This window comes from Haliaeetus albicilla, chromosome 10 (genome assembly GCF_947461875.1).
Source record: "Haliaeetus albicilla chromosome 10, bHalAlb1.1, whole genome shotgun sequence".
In the NCBI taxonomy this organism is placed as follows: domain Eukaryota; kingdom Metazoa; phylum Chordata; class Aves; order Accipitriformes; family Accipitridae; genus Haliaeetus; species Haliaeetus albicilla.
In genome coordinates, this window is record NC_091492.1 from 23,622,295 (window position 1) to 23,641,237 (window position 18,943).

Below are 18,943 nucleotides of genomic sequence, written 5' to 3' on the forward strand. Positions count from 1 at the left end.
GGGGCTCCGCAGCTGCTGGGCTCAGCCCCCCCCCGGCCAAACCCCGTGAGCTGGTTATGCCAGGTTTGGGCTGCCAGGGTGGTAGGGAGCAGCCCAGGGCAGCATGGAGCCTGTCCGGAGCCGAGGAGCCGGCCGGTCCAGAGATGAGGAGCTGGCCGGTCCAGCTGAGAGTTGCTGCACGTGACGGCTCGGCTCTGCCTGTGTCCCCCCATGCAAATCTCTTTTATATTAAGCAAATGACAAAAGCGACATTTTTTTTCAACGTGCTCTATTCAGGTAGAGAAAAAACTCTACAACACACACTGCAACTCACCCGCAGTCAGGAGAGTGCGGTGCAAGATGCAGCAGCCATCAGATGGGCAGCTTTTCCACCCCTCCAAATTTCCTACGTCAGTCTGTGTTGCAGAGCCATCTAACCAAAACCTCAGCCTCCGAGTCTCCCTTTTACCTACCTTTTCTCTTCATCATATCTTTCAGCTGGCTTCAGGTACGACTTGGGTTTGGCTTTAATGCTTGTGCCTCCCCTAAGCAAAGCACTGCTGGGCTCATCCTGCGCCACGCTGGCTGCTGGGGAGCTGTGAGCTGCTCTGCAGGAGGACCGCAGCTCACCTGCTAAGTCATTAATGTTTCATGGCATTAACCAATACGGGCTCCTGCTTACAAAGCACTTCTTAGAAACAAGGCTAAGAATAAGCACGTCCTGGACGAAGCTAAAACTACTCTGTCAGCTGAGGGATGCCCATGCTTATTTGAGCAGGCCCAGCAAGGAGGCAGCTTGACACCAAGTAAATATCATCCAGGACATTTTATCCAGCAAATAAAAATTAAGGCTGTACTGGAAAGATCACTGCATCCCAAGCAGGAGGTCCTGGAGCTCCTGGTCTGGCAGGAGCCCACCAGCCATCCCCCAGCCAGTGCTTATGGGGTGTCCTTGGGACCCTCCGCTCGGGACCTTGGGTGCTTTTTGCAATTCTTTTTCATTTAAAAAAAAAAAGTATGAAGATAGAAGCTGCAGGTGGGTAACTGGGATTTTTTTTCAGAGTTTTGTTACTTCTAGCACTCATTTTCTCCTTGAAGCCAAGCCCCTGTGGTGCCACTGAGCCCCTTACCCTGGCTGGATGACACCGGTAACAGCGTGTGCAAAGGCAGGGTTAGGCTTTCCTCTGCACAGGCAAACGTGATGGGAGCCATCTCCTTTAAAAAATACATTCAGTTCTCCGCAAAACCATTTATTTTTAGTACCCTCCAAAGTGTGCTTGTCTTTGGAGAAGAAATAAGGCAAAAGGAGTAATTCTGAATAATTTAGGGAATAGACTTTTGGGGCTGATGTAAGTGGCCGTGCCGTGCTGGCGGGGGCTGGAGGAATGCAGGGCTCACTAATAATACCCAGCTAGTTCAGGCATGGGCACAGGTAAATCAGCAAGAGCCTCTACAGGGAAGAAGGAAATACCCCTATGGCCATAAAGTAAATGCACCCATGTAAAGGAAAATACTGTGATGGCAGTTAATCCATGAGACGGCCTCAGCTGCATCCTGACTGCAACGCGAAAGCTGCACCCAACAAAGAGATTAATATGCAAACGAGGTGGGATATTCTCTGATGGAATTAAATAGCCTTCTCGCTAACAGGCTTTGACTGCTCGATATCGAACTGTCTGCAAAATCCCACTGTGAGTTCACCCTGGCACGGGTACAGCCACACTGGTGCTGCCGCCTCCAGGTCCTCGGAACACTGTGTCACCTATAGATTTTAACGTGCCCTAGGGATGTTCAGTGGGCACGGTCCAGCCGCTCCACTTGTCCCACCATGTCTCAGCGCCAGCGTGCACGGGATGCTGTACCACCACTGCTCCGTCTGCTCTTTTGCACCAAAGTCCTCCAGCAGGACAGAAACATTATCCTCCCATGCATTATTGACACCCGTTATGTATAATGGATGTCCCTATGTTCGCACCAGCGATGCAGCTTGGAGCCCTGCAGCAGTGGTGCCTGCGCCAGCTCCCGGGTGGGCATCAGCAGAGTCCCTTGGCCACAGCCTCGGGATGTGCCGGCTCAGCCGTGTCCAGGCGCCCGTTTGCATCCGAGTCCCTCGTTTCCCCGGCATCGCAGGGATGCTCCCACCACCTCTGTGCGCTGCTGGGCAATCTCCTTCCCACTGTTATCTTCCCCGAGCCCGAGCGTGCCAGCCTGCCCCGTATTATTGCGGCTTCCCACTTAACAGGGGAAAAGGCTGAGGTCTTTCTGGTTTAACTTACTGAAACGTATTTCAAGGTGATTTAATTATTGTGAACTTAACTGGGACCAAATTCTCATTTTTTTTCTTCTAAAATGTACCTGAGATGGTGAAGAATTAATTAATAGGAAGAATCACCAAAGAGATCCATGACTCTACCTGCCAAATTATTACAGAGAAAACTATTTTTTCCTCTTAAAACATAACACACAAATAGATGCACAACTACCATAGAAACTCATGCTGTTTCAAAATAAAAGCAAAATTTCTTGTTCCCATGCTGGTGCTTCAAAGACATCATTCTACTGCAGCAGACTGCAGAATCGAAAACTGCAAATAAAATGCCAGGATAAAATGTCCTCACAGCAGGTTTTGCACCCAACGAAGGTCTTCTGCTTCTCTGTTAAGCCAGTGCAAGTTGGGGAGACAATCAAAGGAAACATTAAATTTCAGCCTCACACTAAGGTTTAGGGAAAACGGAGCAGCGCAGTGCTGTGCAAAGCTATTTGAGAAAAGAAAACTTTTACTTCTACGGCCAATGAATATTAAACAGCCACACGCTTCGGCTCTGCTGCCTGCGCCCGGTGTTGCGTGAGCAGATTTAATTTGTCTTTATGAAGAGGAGCGGACCCACACCCCTATTTTCATGCATATGCCTTAGAGATGAGCAGGATGTGAAGAGTGAACCCAAGTCCTCTCTGCCAGGAGATCCCTTGAGCAATCACTCACAACAGGAAAAACAAGGAGACATTAAGGAAAATCTGGCAGCACAGGCAGGAAGGTTTATACAGACTGACATGGAATAATTGCCAGCTCGCTGCTTTTTTTTCATGCAAACCTTCCTGGGCTTTCAGGTCCATTTGGGGATCCTAGAGAGGTGTCGGCTGGAAAAATAAGGATGAGATGGAGAAAGAAATGGTACATGAGGTGGGACTGAGGCATGGCTGGGGTGCTCAGCATCCCAGGCAAGGTGGGACCGGGGTTCTCTGGGGCTTACACGCCTCTATTCAGCCACCTTCATCTTCATCCCACCAGACAAAACATACTGCTTAATTAACCCCTTGGGAAACAGCGGCAGAAAAAACACAGAGCCTGTGTGCAAATGTCCGGGCACGTGTCACGAAAACTACTCCAATCCAGAGGTATTTTGCTGGTTTTCATCCCCAGCCTTTGCTTTTGATGCAGACTCTGCTCACCCCCCAGCCCACCGCTCTCACCTGCGGGCCCAGCCAGGCCAACCCTGGTCTCAGGCACATTTTTCGGAAGCATCCTCCTCCATGGGCCAGTCTCCGCATGGCACCCGCAGGTCGGCAGAAACACCCCCTGAGGCTGCGGCGATCACCCTCCTCGCCGCAAGCAGGGATGCTCTCCACAGCCTGTGTCCCGCTCTTCTTGCTGTTCCCCTTCCTCCAGCCCTGCACCGAAAGTCCTGCCAGTGCACACAGTGCATGCATGGCTCAACGCAGCCCGGGAAGGGGTGCCGAGCTCTGGATATGGCCCGTATGGACCCCCACTGCAAGCCTCCCTAGGACCCTGGGAGCAAGCTGGGCTGGTGCAGCTGGGCTGGCGTGGATGATGCTGGCAGCAGCTTTCTGGGGTGGGATTCACCGTGCTTTTCCATACATGGTGCCACGCGGCTGGCACGTTGGCACTGGAAAATAGTTGCCTTTTCGTCAGGGGCTTTGTCAACTCCGCCCCAAATCTCAGGGGTCCCTAGGTGAAGCCTCCCAGCAGTTCTCCTCTTCCCTTGTTAAGGACCAGTAAATGCTTTTGTAGAGATGGTCTGTAACTGTGCCCAGTCCCAGAGGGCTCCCAGGGGCTGATGCAGAGCCAGGGTGGCAGGACCCCTCCAGGGATGCTCTGCTCGCTGCCAGCTTCCCCAGTGAGCGAAGGCAGAGGATGGCTTCCCGCACCCAGCGTCACCTTCACCACTGAATTTCTCAGCCCACAAAAAACCTCTGGTGGCTCTGCCCCATCCGTGACTGGAGATGGAGAAAGCAATATGTCCCCTCCACTCCCATCTGCCAGTGCATTAGGAAAATGAGAGCTGATTAAAGTCCGTCCCCTCCTGAGCACCATTGGTCCCCAGTAAATTGCTGACACAACCTATTTGATAGCACTGGCAGACAGGTAGACTTTCCTCCCTCTGCAGACATCCAGATTTAGATGGGTTTGGGGTCACTTGGGTCTGCTGCTCTGAGCACTGGCTATAGGCAAAAGAAGTGGTTTAATTGCCCAGAATAAGTGTGTTAATTGGATTTATTTTTTTCCATCACCCGTTAAAAGGTTGGCTCAGGCAGTACCTTTCCTTGCAGACCCGCTCCTCCACTGAACACTGTGTGAGGATGCTGGGATGGGATGGGAAGGAGCTCGGAGGAAAGCGCTCCTGTGTGCTCACACCACCCTATCGACCCGCATTAGCTGGAAGGCCCCTGTAGCGCCCAAAACTCTTCTGTTTCTTGAGGCAGGCAAGCTGGAAAGCCCCATTTCCCTGCCATTAACCTCCACCTGCGAGCACTTTCTAGAAGGCAGCCAAGAACAGTAAAACCGGGGAGATTTGCAAAATAAACAGCGATCAAACACAAAGACCTTGGTTCCTGCTCTGGAGGGTGTCTGCCAAGACACACAGATCGTATCAGGCTAATTTACAAAAGGAAAACCGCCCTAATTAGTGTTCAGGAAAGCACTTTAATGAGAAGCGCTTTACTGTAAAAAGCAAGAGCGCCAAGAGGTCAAGTAGTTCCTAAATGCCAGAAAAACAGGAAAGGGGGCAGAGCCGATGTCTGCCCGCCCAGGCCGCAGCACCATTTTCTCACTTTTTTAATGGTATTTCAGGTTATTAGTGAGGAATTTATAAAACCCAGACCCTAATGCCCAGCAACAGGGCAGACACTGTACACAATAAGCTCTGATCATCGTAATGCCAGATATGGCCAGCTCACGCTGGGGAGGGTTATGCAGCCCTCGCAGACATCTCCCCCCCTTTTTGGGGCATAGCATCAGTTTTACAGCTGGAAGGGTCCTTGCGAAGGGGACCCCAGAAGCCCTGTCAATGCTACGAATCCCGTCTTGCTGGCAGCTGTGACGGCGGCTAGTAACCATGGCAGCAGAGAGATTTTCACGTGATACTGGTATTTCTGCAGCACAAAAGAGCCTCTTATCTAGAATGAGTAACTAGTCTGGCTGGTCTTCATTCCTCCAGTTATTGCTAAGACATGGCATGGTCCATGTGATGCTCACCCTGGGGTGAATTTGGACTATCCATGGGGATACCCACAGGCTGGGACATATGGGAGGTTCCAGAACGTAAAAGGATGTTCACATGGGTGCTGTGGCAACAGTCCTGCTGCACGGAGGCAGACCCAGCCCACCATTTCCAAACAGTTAAAGCTGGAAGGGGAGCACTGGCCATCCCGGTGAGCTCAAGCTTGCAACGCAAGTACCTGCAAAATGCGTGAAGCACATTGAGCCATGCCGTCCCCGGGATGTCACAGCCCAGAGCTGGCAGGGATGTCCTCTGGCCACCCCGTAGCATCCCCACAACCTGATTTATCTCACTTCTCCGGTTGTTCACACTTCCCCCAAATCCCTTCCAATTTATCCAAGAAAACAGGTTTTGGACTTTAACTGTGTGACTTCCAGCTCTTCTCATGCATGAAGTGACTTCTAAAAGCAGAAAAAAATGCATGAAGTAAGGTAGGTATCTAGGCTTTACTTCGTCAGATGACTCAAACCCAACTCGCTGGATATTGCTCAGATCTCCCTAAGACATTCACCCTAGGGCATGCACCAAAGCTGGAAAGTTTCATCCCGGAATAAGAATGGGTAAACAAGGAAAGAATGAGAAAAGGAAAAATGTCATCCAGCCCAAGCTAAGCCCAAGCTGCTGTTAATAAATGCTGACGTGGGCACTCGCCAGCTTGTGTACCTCTACGTGACCCCTTCCCAAATGGTGGTCTGGCTTTTTTTTCAGGGTGGTAACTCCGGTGGGACCGTTACTGCACATAAAAGGAGCTATATGCTTAGGGCAGAGAAAACCAGACTTGTATTAGCTCCATTTTAGAGGAAGGTAAAAGGGATTCAGGGGGATTTAGTTGCAACCATGACTCAAAGCAGATCTACACAACGGACAAAATATATATAGGCAGAAAAAGTGGTTTACAGACTGTTCCCAGAATTAAGAGCATGTCCTGCTGGTTAAGGTCTTCAGGTTTCAAGGTTAAAGTGCTTAATTTTATTTCAAGCTTTCTAATTAAACACCATTTAACTGGGCTTTCCATTTATCCTGCAATTTCTTTCTAGACCCGAGGCTAATCCTCAAACCTGCTTATTTGTTTTTACTTTCGTTATAACCTTATCAGTGATTAACCTGCAATTGCACTTAATCTTTTTAAAAGATTGCTCCGACTATAAATACAGAGAAGCTACCTGCCCTGTTTCTATCCAGAGGAAAACAACTTCCTCCATATTCAGATGTCTATGATGGGTTATACTATTCCTTTTGTAAGTTTTTTTTTTTTTTTATCTGAGACATTTGTCTTTAACTTCATACAGAACATTAAATCAGTATCACTTTTCTGAAAGACGTAACAGCACAGGCCACAAGGACTATGAATGCCCCTCCAGTATAAAAAGTATATATAAATACTAAAAAGTATCTATCATTATATAAAAGTGTGTGTATATATATATCTATATTAAAACAGTATATATAAAGCCTCCTAAAGTAAAGATGCTGCTTGTGACAGTGAGGCAAAACCCAATACATTAATACAGATCCAACAACAGCAAGCTCTGCTTCTTCCTTCAGCGGTTATCTGTTCCACTTATTTCACTCAAAAGCAGCAAAAGCTAAAATATTGTTGCAAGAAAACCTGGTTTCTATGACCGTGGACCTCTGAGAAATCAGTTATTCAGAAATAGAAGTCAGGAAGGACACTGCAATGCAGAATTTCCAGGGTGCTGGACTGGCAATAAGCAACTGCCCAGCAAGATCCCCCAAATACTGCATTAGTATTAGTAGAGAATCTCATATCAGATCAATCCAACACTTACCGACATCAAAGTGGAATGAGCAAAAGCTAATACGACATGCAGTAAAGGTACACAGAGCGTTACCAAATCCATCAAGAACATTACAAGGGCAGTGGAAAGAACAGACCTGTGATAAGTGCATGCTGCAAGATATTTAATAGGAACGACTGCAAAGGAGGCCCATTGCAAATACAGCAAAACTGGTGAATCAATGGAATTACAAAACTCAGCAGAAAGCCAATTTATGGCAACCCCCAAAACAAGAGGCACTAAATGAGCTGCTCATCTCCTTAGCCTACCTGTCATTTCTAAATAGTCCTGCACAGCAAATAGATCTGAGCTCAACTCCACAACCCAGCCTGTAAGCCCAACCCTACCTTGACCTTAATTATTACCTGGAGAATAATCTCTCTAAAGAACTAAAGCCGTAAACAGATCACAGAGGAGGATGATTTCAAATCTACCCGTGGTTCCAGAATTACCAGTTATGTATCCATCAGCATGTTGAAAACTAAGATCTTCATGCAAGTATTTGCCATTTAAGAAAGCTTTTTTCCTTCCTTCTGGTGATGAAAAACATATTACAATTCTACTACTACTATTATATGACCTCTGAGCCTCTAAAAAGTTTATTGGAAAATCTGTGAACCGTGTGTGGGGACTTTACTGGCTCTGTCGGTGCATCAGTGAGCAAAAAAATGGAAAACAACTGGGATTTTGAAATAAATCCACAGCAAATGAATGGTAATCTACATGGTGTTTATTGTAGATATAGTCAATTATGAAAGCCATTACAGCCCACTATTTATTTAAATGTTTTTTCTAAACCATATCAAATTGCAGCAGCAAATCAGAACCCCAGTTTGACTTTTGCACGTTTCCTGGTTTGATTATACAAACATTTACCATCTAGTGAAAAAAAATACTTTGCACTCCCCAGTGAAACCTTCTACCAGCAGGAAACCGCTTGCAAATGACTAAGGACGAGAAATATTTAGGGAGGTTTGGGTGAGTCCAGGTTTTCCCCTGCAATGTTAAGGGCAGTGGTGGCTTCAGACCCTCCTGCAGTATATTGGAGCTCATTAAATTTGTTTAAAAGAGAGCAAGCTATCATTAATTAACATACGTCCTGGCTTTTTTCCTCCACAGAAACCCATCTATTTTGCAAGAGAAGGGAAAAAACACAACAAAACAAGATGACCCCATAGGAGGTGAAGATCAGCCCCAGGCTGCTGATGGGAAGAAGGATCACCCACATATGGGGAGATGCTGGTGCTGACACCCTTCACGAACAGCCCGGCTGTCTCACGGCCAGACCTGTGAAACCTGCAGCGCTGCTCACAGTATTTGCTGAACACCTGAAAAGTCCCTCGGCCATGGCGCTGAGGCTGCTCCCTGCGGCAAAACCTGCCCCAGCTTTTCCTCTGGAGGATGGAAACCGGCTCCTCTTGATGGAGCCAGCTGTGCTGTGGAGACCTGGCCAGCCAAAACCCTGGAGAGGATCTGCATCATCTCACCCGGCACCGTCTCGCCCCCTGCTTCTCACGACCTCTCAGGTCACCAGCAGCTCGCTCTGCTCGGCACTGACTTTGAGGAAGGTGAGGAACTGGTCGTGCTGGAGGAAGATTGGACACCTTGAGCCATCAGCTGGGCGTGCTGGCTGCTAACCAGGCATTTGCCTTCTTATCCAGTGCCCTGACCCAGCACTGGGAGAGCGTCTTTACAAGCCCCATTTGCAGCGACGAGCAAGACCAGAGTGGCTTTTCCATGGGAAGCATGGCCAAGAGCCAACCAAGGGACCAAAAGGGGCTGGAAATTGGCTGCTGGAAACGTGGCAGATCACTGAGGTCCAGCAATGAGCGCAGGGGACCACCTGCACAATTGTGCATGCTCATTTGCATGCTACGGGCTCTGGCCTGACTCTGAAACGCTGGCTGGGAGAGGAGAGCACTTACTGCACTTCTCTTTTCTGTCCCAGCTGGAAACCAACACGGCTTCTCCCTTCCTGCACTCGGTTTATCCCTGGTGCACCCATGGAAACCCAGAGCTGGAAAGGATCTCCAGAAACATCTCCTCATCCAGGACTGTGCTTCTCCATCCCTTAAAGATGCTCATCAAATCTCTCTGTAACAGCCACCAGCGATGGAGAGCCCACCACCTCCCTGGGGTGGATGGCTGGCAGAGGAACTCCTCTTCCCACAAGGCAAACCCAAGGTGGTCTTGGCACCATGCAGGGACGGACCCTCAAGCATCTCACAGTCTATACACACCGGGATGGACCTAGGCCTTCTTGTGACAGTATGATTTGGTCTGTGCTCGGCTTATGAGCATAGTCCACATCCTTTTTGGATGAATCACTCTCCAGCTGCTGCTGACAACCTTGAGCCCAACAGAGAAACCTTGTTGGTTTTTTTTCCCCTCGTTTCTGGCCAAGCAGTGACTCAGCTGTCAGAGGTGAATAACTCTTCATGCTTTATCTGAACACTCATTAACCATCCAGAGCCATAAAAAGCAGTTTCTTCAGGGCTCCGTCTCTGTAAGGCTGGATTTCGAAGCAAGAGGGCTGGCCTGACATTTAGTGCTGATATTCATAAAGACGCTCAATAAAAATATATTTCCAGAGCATGGAAGCCTTGTATGGTTCTAGGTCATATGGCAGAGGGTTTTATCAACAGTGGGTGAAGGTCTAGGCAGAAAAGAAAGGCAGATCCTACCCACAGCACTTAGCGAAGCCTACAGCCACTGCATGGAAATCATTAATGACAAAAACTTCTACCCCAGGTGTTTGCCTGACTCCTCCTCCTGCCCCAGGACCTACTAGTTTTTCATTTCTCTTCTTTTTCTTCTTCTTTCTCTGAAATCTCAGCAGCAAGGATTTCTTCATCCTCGTGTGCTGTAGAAATCACACGGATGGTGACTAAACTATCAGAAGATTTTGAGAATATTTCTTCTCCCAGGTGGGTGCGTGCTTTGTGGGATGTGACAGGCGATCTCTGGTGCACTGGTGATTTCGGTGGGATTGGACTGAAACTGGAACCCTGCAATTAAAAAAAAAAAAAAAAAGGTAAAATCTACCTTAGCAGACCCTTGTCCACTACCGCCAAGCATGGTGTCTGCACTGTGCAAAGCCCAGCAGGGGTTTTGCAGAGTTTCACAGCACTGGACCTCATCATCGGGATGTCAGCTTGCTGCCAGAGATGACCCCTGTGAGAAGGGTAGCTGGATTATATTCTGCACATCTTGAGAGAAGTGCATAGAGATGAGCACAACAAAGCCTTCTCACACCTCCTGCACTAGCTCCTGTTTTGCTCCTTGGAGTATCTGGAGGGGGTTATCTCAGCAAAAGCTTGGCAGAAGTGTTGTTGTGAGGGAGCAGCCCTGGACTGCCCTGTCCTAAAGCTGCCTTTAGAGAGGAGCCTCAGAAACCTCACCTACAGACGTGCCATGGAGAGGGATGTCCTAATGGGGTCCTACTAATCCCTTTGGCGGGGTTAGCTCCTAATACCTGCACCCTCCAACGACGGGTCTTGCTGCCACTACCTTACGGAGCACAGCACGAGCACACGGTGCCACTGTTTACCGCTGCCTTTAATGGGTTATTAATTAGTGTTAAGCACGGTATTGTGTGAAGCCTCCTAGTGCTTTTGTGAAGGACTGCAGAAATGCAATTATGCTCAGCATCTCCCTGGATACTTACCCAGCCTCAAGGCCATTGTGTGCTCCCTATCAGCTGCTCTTTCACCTCCCTTTACATGTCCAGAGGTGATAGTCTGCATAATTCCATGCTGGGAAGAGTAACAACCGGGTCTGCATGGAGATGCAATCTTTTTTATGAGTTTAGCAGAGACACTTGGAAGTTTAAAAAAAAGAGCAGGCTCATTTTCAGTTGCTCATGACAAAAAAGCAAGGGTGATCTCACTGCAGCTCGTGCAGAGCCAGCAGGATGGTGTGCCTCTGCCTTGACCATGCCGTGAAAGCTTTGCAAATATTGACTGGCCTGTGGATGCTGGATGCCAGCACCACCCTCCGTCCCGCCAGCACATCGATCAATTACGAGTGGCTCTGGCTCTGCAGCACGGAAGAGATACTCGTCTGTGGCTATAACCCAGCTAGAAATTAGACTCAGGCTCAGCATAGCTGGGCAAAAAGTCAATGTGTTTCCCTTTTGTGTTGCAAAACAAACCCCTGTGGGACAATGACATTCTCCCAAGGCCGTGTGTAAGATGCTGGACCACCCCTTCCCACCTGCCTGCACTACATCAGACCCCAATGACCTGAGCTCACTCCTTTAAGGCACCTTAATGACAGTCAGGCTCTGGAGCCAGCGGGGGAGAGCAGCGACTGGACACCTAACGAAGCAAAGCCAAATTGCCACCCTCCCCACACTGACCTGCATCGCCTTCAGCTCCTTCAGCCTCCACCGGAGCTGCGCCAGTGGCCTTTTGCCCCCCATCCTCCCTGTGGCGGCCAGGGCAGCCTGGAAGAGCTTTGGGGTGTCAGCTTTTGGGGGGATGATCAGGGGGTCTCCAGGCGCTCCTTTCTCATCTTTGGGTTTATTGTTGTTTTTCAGCATTTTCCTACAGCAAGGTAAAGGAAAGATGATTTCAGTCCAGGGACATATTATACTAGCTGGATTTTATAATGCAGAAAAATCAGACTTTAAAAGGATGGGGATTTTTTACGCCTTAGAAAGGACAGAATAACAAATCTAAGTAACGCTAAAAACTAAAGCTAATATTTGAATAGATTTTTAAACGAATGCACTTCAGCCATGTTGGTTCCCGAGTTGCACCCGCTTTTAGCAGTGAAGCTTTGCAGCAGGGCTGGGCTGGCTCTGGGCATTTCCAGCCTCCCCAGCCCAGCGGCCAGGGCTGGGTGCCCTCTGCCGAAGCGCAGCAGCTCCAGCCTGGCTCTTCTCCGGGGACACGTGCCTAATGCCCGGTGCCTGCAGCAGGAGCCTTCCCAGGGCTTCACACAGAGAGAAATCTCCCCTGCGATCTTGAAACCCATACTCTGTTTTGGTTTTTTTTTTAAACCCCCACAGGCTAGAAAGCAGCAGCCAGATACGCACTTGGCCTTCTTACGCAGCAGCTTCTGAGACTCCGGGTAATGCACCAAAATCTCATTCAAGTCCTTCTTATCCAAAATGAAAAGGTTAGCGAAGCCGTGAGCTATGACGTTTGCTGTTCGGCGGTTTCCCCCTCCTGCAGCCAGCAAGCTGAGAGAGACATGGTGAGACATCAGTGTTGTTAATGACAGGATAACTTAATCCCCCTTTTCATGTCTCCATCCCTTTCTTTCAGAGGACTCAGTTTAATTTTCACCCCCAATTAAATTTTCCAAGCCCAAATTTTAAAGAATAATGGGAAACGTTGACATGGAGCGCTATATAAAAATTGATTTGCCTGTTCCAAGATTTAAATATTGCATTTTACACCAGCCTAATGTCTGCTGGGCTGTAGGGAGACAAACCCTATCACTGTGTTACAAATTGGTACAGGACTTTACATGCCCATAAAATGGGCAGATTAATGGTTGGGGGGCTGTTTTAGTGCAACATCTTTTCTTCTTCATGTTCCCATCACTCCATATACCTCTGCTTGCTGTCCCTAGCTTCCCAGGCAGAAAACAGCATGATGACAAAACTAGTGGAAAAGCTCCGAGAAAAAAGCTGTTATTTGTGTAGCAGATGCTGCTCAGTGTTCATGGCTCTCAGTCACAAAGATTAATTACGGTGTTGCTGATCTCCCCACCTCCCACCCTCCTTGCCCAGAGCCCGCAAGCTGTATTTCCCTGGCCCCTGGCTATGCTTCACTCACCTTATTTCTCCAAACACGGATCCGGCTTTCAGGGTCACCAGCACAGTTTTGCCGTCAGGTCCCCCCAGCACCTGCACCTGTCCCGCTTGGATAATGTACATCTCACGGCCAATTTCTCCCTGCAGGGAAGATGCGTGCTGTGTGGGGTGCCCAGAAACAGGGAGACCTTATGGATGCCCTAACCTGCATCTTGCTGGAAACCCCCACGACCATACTGCCCTCTCCAAGCTCTCAAAATGCTTTGTCCTGATGGTGCTCACTCCCAAGCATCCTCATCTAAGCATCCCAAAGTCTCCTCCAGCTCAGCAGGCTCTTCCCTGCTGTCCTGCTGTTCGTGGCTGCAGCAGAAGAGGTCAGTCTTTACACAAGACCAGCTGCAACAGAGGATGGTTTTGTTCTGAATTCCCTCCCTGCTCGACGCCGGGGTGATGGGCCAGGCTTGGCCTTCCTTCCCTGCTCTGCATTGCCCGGCCATGACACTAGGGATGGGAGGGCACCCAAGCATCTCATTACCTTCTTACACACGTAGTCATTAGGCAGGTAGACCACTGATCTGAGCCGCTTCAGCATGTCAAAGATCATCTGCCTGTCGCAGCCCTGAGCCAAAACAGAGCCAACAGCACCGTTAGTCCGTGCCAGCAAGGCAGGCTCCACCAGCCAGGACCTGCGCTGCAGAGGATACCTGGAAGAGGGCCACTTTGCTCACGATGTTGTAGTTCACGTCGATGGCGATGTCCAGCCTCATCTTGTCTGGCAGCTGCACCAGCAGCTCTGACTCATCTGTGAGACAAAGCAGAAAACTGGCTGTTTCCAGCCCTTGATCCAAGAGCACGTGCTTGGTGTGGCAGCGTGCTGGTGGCAGAGGGCAGGAGCCAGCTCACCCAGAAGGGTCTCCTCCAGCCTCTGCCCACCCAGCAACCTGCAGGTCTAAAGCCAACAGGCGATGGAGAGCCGCCCTTCATGTTATCCCTGCCCTGACGGCTCTCAGAGACAGACCAGTGAGCCCAAGCCAGCACCTTTCTTGGCCAGGACAGCAGGCGTAGAGGTCCTGCCTGATGATTTACTGGTAGGGCGAGCTAGTGGGTTTACTGTTGGACACGTTCTGGCCAGCAATTGCCAGTCACTGCCCTCTCCCCAGGGACCAGCAGGTGGGATGCTGGACTCAGTGCACTGTGAGTGATGCCGGGTCACCATGGTGCTGTGACCCACTGGCAGCCTGTATACTCTATAGGTGGGCAAAAAAGCCCCTATAGCGAAGAGTAAAATAAGCCACCCCCCGCCCCAAAACTGTAGTGCTATTTGACAGTAATGTTTCTGCAAAGCAACCGCAGTAAAACACACGCGATGCAAGTGTTGATCCTCGGAGCGGCTGGATCTCACCTAGCATGCCTTGCGAATGCCACGTGTACTCATACCATGTTTTCACCCGGTTCTGAACAGTTTTGGGAATTTTGTAGAAGTTCATGTATTTAATGGTACTGTCCATGCAGCTCCGATAGTAAGTTTGCCCTGCGGTAGCGGCACCAACCACATCTCTCATCTGAATGGGAGGAAGAAATGTTTTAATTGCTGTCACTTATCCATCACACAGGCTAAGCAGTCTAGAGCATGTATGCCGAGTCCTAACAGCATCTGCCAAATACTTTTTGTCTTCCACCAATGCTGAGCAGATCTTCACATGGGGAAAACAAACCTAGAGATGCAAACTTGTGGACCAACCCCATGAAAATGTTCCCTACCTGAGGCTGGGAACCCCCCACAACTCCCGCTCACCTGCCCTATCATGATGGAGAAAGCAAAGACGCCTGTGAAGTAGTTCAGCAGCTGGAAGACGATCTCAAACAGTGTCTTGGGGTCCGGCAGGCCACCAATGGTGATGAGGGTTTTGACTGCCCAGTAGTAGCAGCGGATGTAGCTGGGAGGAAAAGAGAAGGCAGCTTTGAAGGCGTTTCTAGCGTGAAGGCCTGTTTCACCCCTCAGTACCAAGCTCACATCCTCTGGCCACGGCAAGCCAGAGCCTGTTGAGAGTAATTATGGGTGACGAAGGGAAAACTAAGGGGCTGCAGACTTCCCACCACAGTTGCAGGTGCTTCTGGAGATGCTACAGGAGCAGGGGGACATAGCCACCCTCCACAAACCTCCAACAGCCCTTAGGTGCTCTGGCTACTCCCACTTTCTGCTTCTTACAGCTCTACTACCATAAACCAGCAACGTATTTGCAGCAACATTTACACTTTTAGAAATAGTCAGGGGGAAAAAAGGGTTTGTGAGCAAATTGTTGGCATAGGACTCAGGAGATGTCGAGCGAATTCTTGATTCACTGGTCTTGGGCACTCCCTTGGATGTCATAGTTACACATAGAGATAGAGATATGTATATCACACAAAATAACTATGTAGCAGCAACATTAACATGAGAAGCTGAGTGCTCAAAGGGAAGGCAACACCCACACTAACGCTGCATGGGTGACAGTCACTTGTCCCCACCTACACCCACCTCATGGTAAGTCTTTAATGCACTTACCGGTGCCTTTTTACAGGAAACTCTCATTTACTGCATGGTGCTAAGTTAGCTAAACATTACTCAGTATTTTCTTTTGCCCATGTTGTGAAACACACAGGTGTGGGCATTTGCTACAAGGCGGCATTCAGCTCGTGAGCTGAGTACTCTCCCTGTGGCATCCATCACTGACAATGCAATGGACATTTAACATGTGTATCTTGGAAATGCCATGGTGAGGGGACAGGATGGCCACCATCCCTGTCTCGCATCCTGGGAATGAGGGCACTGGGCTGGTCCAAAGGGCCTGACACACGGCACCTAGGACATACAGCTTCAAGCCTCCATCCTGACCTGGCAGCAGGTCAACATGAACAGAAACAGGGCTGACACTGCCATCCTGCTCAGCCAGGGAGCACTCCCTTGCTTCCCAGCACCAGGTTTCCAGTTTTTCAGCCTCTTCGACTTGCCATTGCCTTCCATCTGAGCCCAGCTGCAGCCTCATTGTCTTGCAGCGCCATATATTACTGCACATCCCATCCTTCCTGTCCCTGTCATTCTCCCTGGCTCTGCACCTTCTCCTGGCAACCCCAGCCCTTTGCTTCAGGGTTTTTTATGAACCCAGCTGCATCCCTTCTTGCTCCAGTTCATCACAGCAAGCTGTGCTACGTGAGGACCCAAGCCCTGGCTTGTACCTGTTTCCTTCCCCATCATAGACCCAGGTGGTAGAGCCCAGTCCTTCGTAGGCTGATGCCCAGTAATAGAGGCAGGAGTTCACGTGCAAGCTGTACAGTAAATAGGCAGTGGTCCGGATCACTCTGCAAAAAAAAAAAAAAAAGGAGAGAGCAGGAGGGGAGATGATAGGGTGTCTGCTGGGAGGAACACATCAGATCCACCCCTGGCATCACAAGGAGCTTTGATGCGATGAGCCGAGTGCTGACCATGCAGGTCCTGCCAATGCAGGAACCACAGAGCACCCAAATGTGCAGCCCCACTGCTCCTTCTAGCAGCCCTGCAGCTCCTGAAGTGCCAGAAAAAGCAGCTTATCTGCTGGCAGCTCCTCTTCACTGCCAGCACCCCTGTCTCCACTGGGTCGGGGAGAGGTGATCCTACCCACATGGGCTCCAGGACCTCCACGTTCAGCCTGCACCAGCCAGCGCCCCTGTCAGCTGGTCCAGGGACAGTGGGAAAATAAATCAGAAACCCAGAACAGGTGCACACCAAAGTGAAACCTTCTTCCCCAGTAGCAAAGAGCAACTCCATGCTCTGTCCCTCCCTCCCTTCCCCTCACCTGTAGATGTATGCCTTGCTCAGAATAGCCTCCAGGCGGTTGTTGAACTCGAAGAAGGCCATGTACTGGGAGGAGAAGGAAAGCAGCATGCTCCAGCTTCCCGCGGCACCCACTGGGAGAGTTACATCCCCATAAAACCCCGCTCCCTCTCCGTTTCCCTCCTGCAGCCCCTCTACAGCATGAACTGCCACGGACAGACTTGGCTCCATCTGTAAGTGCCCTGCTATTCAAATGTGAGTGTGCTTTAGGATTGAATTGAAGTGTTTGACCAACAACCCTGCAAAGCCTTTGGTACAAGACTTCTGTCCATTTTACAATCCTCTCATCATCATCAATGAGTCTAGCAAGCCAAAGCTTACCCAAAACAGTATGGGACTTCTTCACATCCACTGCAACTGGTGCTCTGCCTGATTTTATAAGCTCCAACTCACCTTCAGACAGCGAGGAAAGCGCAGGAGCGGGTTGACACCAACTTTGAAGTAGAAGAAATCCAGGGGCAGGAGGCACACCACATCCATCTGAGATCCACACAAAAAGAGAAACTTCTGTGGGGACCTGCAGGCATGGTTGGGTGGAGCTGCAAGCCACAGTTCAGATTAAAGATTCAGAATAATAAATAAAAGTATGTCGAACCTTAAAGCGTTGTGATCGCAGGTAGTTCTCTTTCATGGCCTTTTTATCAGTCTGGTTGGGAATAGGAGAGGGAGAGAGAGAGAGAGGAAGATTGGTCGTTGCTTGCAGAATGGAAAGTCATGGCCAACGTGGTCCTGCCTGGCTTTCCTCTTCCGCAACATGGAAGATGCTCCCTTTGTGCCCGGGAAGGGGAGCAGAGCAAGAGAAGCAGAAGACCTGGTTGTATGCCATCTTCCCATTCTATCTCAGGACATCCTGTGCTCGTTTTGCATCCCAGAGAAAGCACGTCGTGGTGCCAGCACCACAGAAGTCAGAGTTTACAGGAGAAACCTCCCTCTCTGAGTATTCGCATGGGCAATGGGAAGGCTGTACCTCAAGGTTTTATTTTTCACAGCTTATTTAATTGGGTACAGAAACAGAATCAAGGGCTTTCACTTATCTCAGGCACGTGACCTATGCATGCAGATTGCAATCACTTTTGTCATATTGCTAATGCATTCTGCCTAGCTGTGCTCCTGAAAATTAAACTCGGAGCGTGTGGCTGTGCTGGGGACGGTTGGCATGCACCTCACCGTGCTCTTGGCAGGACTGCCCTGCGGAACATCACCCTGCAAGCATCCCTACCCAGGAATGGGGCCACCATAGACCACATGCTTTCTAGATGGGCTGGTATCGACTTCAGGGGAAAAATACAGATGTTTGGCAGACAAAAAGACTGCCGGCTTATCCACTACATGGCAGGAGAGATGCTGGTAGTCCTCCAAGAGTGGACACAGCCCTGATGGCCACAGCCGTGGTGGGAGAGCTCGGGGAGCTCAATTCAGAGATCAGTGACCAGCACCATCCATGCCGCTCGGGGTGATGGGAGGTCCCCACAGCCAGTCCCCAGCGGTGGGACGCAGCGACCGTGCTGCCACTCACTATTATGTCTCCTCCCTGGACGAACTGCAGCCGGGTCTGAAAGACGAGGATGTCCAGTAGATAGACAAGGTCGCAGAGGTAGTCCACGACCAGCCAGCAGTGGATGTTTGCCGGTGTCTGGTAGGGGAAAGCCCAGCGGACGGGGATCAACCAGCAGTTCCAGTTCCAGGCCATGACAACGAAGAACAGCCACAGCACATACATCAGATCTGTGCACAGGGAACCACACTGTGATTAGCCGGGCACATGTCCCTTGTCCACGTGAATCCACTACACAAAGGGGTTTTCATCCCCTGCCCTGCCCTGTGTGCAAGGAGGAGACCCAAAGGATGTCTCTTATCGACAGCATTTAATTGCTCGTGAGCTGGGCTCTAGACTGAAAGTGAATAGCACTGTTTGCAGAGCACATTGCTTTTTATCAGAAAGCCTCTTCTAATTTTGATGGTTATACTAGGTTTGCTTTTGCTTTGCTCCCACACTACCAACTTTCTTGCTTTTTTGGGGGGGCTTTTT

At 49.7% G+C, this 18,943-nt stretch overlaps 2 protein-coding genes across 5 annotated transcripts in view; both read right to left on the minus strand.

Annotated features, from left to right (window-relative positions):
• The window catches only part of KIFC3 (kinesin family member C3), a 32,310-nt gene extending 20,472 nt beyond the window's left edge, over positions 1-11,838 (minus strand). Inside the window, exons 1-2 of one of the 4 annotated variants that reach the window (XM_069793992.1) lie at positions 11,658-11,838; positions 10,086-10,305 (exon numbers count right to left, since the gene is read on the minus strand). In XM_069793992.1, coding sequence (XP_069650093.1) covers positions 10,086-10,151 — 66 coding nt within the window. In that variant the 5' untranslated portion in view covers positions 10,152-10,305; positions 11,658-11,838. Of the gene's footprint in view, positions 1-452; positions 3,426-3,450; positions 4,273-10,085; positions 10,306-11,657 lie in introns of those variants that run through there. The other 3 variants (XM_069793991.1, XM_069793990.1, XM_069793993.1) reach the window with 3 other exon arrangements.
• CNGB1 (cyclic nucleotide gated channel subunit beta 1) overlaps positions 10,193-18,943 on the minus strand; it is a 31,472-nt gene continuing 22,721 nt past the window's right edge. Inside the window, exons 21-34 of the mRNA XM_069795491.1 lie at positions 18,431-18,639; positions 17,510-17,560; positions 17,308-17,394; positions 16,877-16,941; positions 16,281-16,403; positions 14,860-15,001; positions 14,467-14,626; positions 13,769-13,866; positions 13,600-13,683; positions 13,087-13,205; positions 12,335-12,485; positions 11,658-11,744; positions 10,965-11,052; positions 10,193-10,305 (exon numbers count right to left, since the gene is read on the minus strand). Coding sequence (XP_069651592.1) covers positions 10,193-10,305; positions 10,965-11,052; positions 11,658-11,744; positions 12,335-12,485; positions 13,087-13,205; positions 13,600-13,683; positions 13,769-13,866; positions 14,467-14,626; positions 14,860-15,001; positions 16,281-16,403; positions 16,877-16,941; positions 17,308-17,394; positions 17,510-17,560; positions 18,431-18,639 — 1,577 coding nt within the window. The remainder of the gene's footprint in view (positions 10,306-10,964; positions 11,053-11,657; positions 11,745-12,334; positions 12,486-13,086; positions 13,206-13,599; positions 13,684-13,768; positions 13,867-14,466; positions 14,627-14,859; positions 15,002-16,280; positions 16,404-16,876; positions 16,942-17,307; positions 17,395-17,509; positions 17,561-18,430; positions 18,640-18,943) is intronic.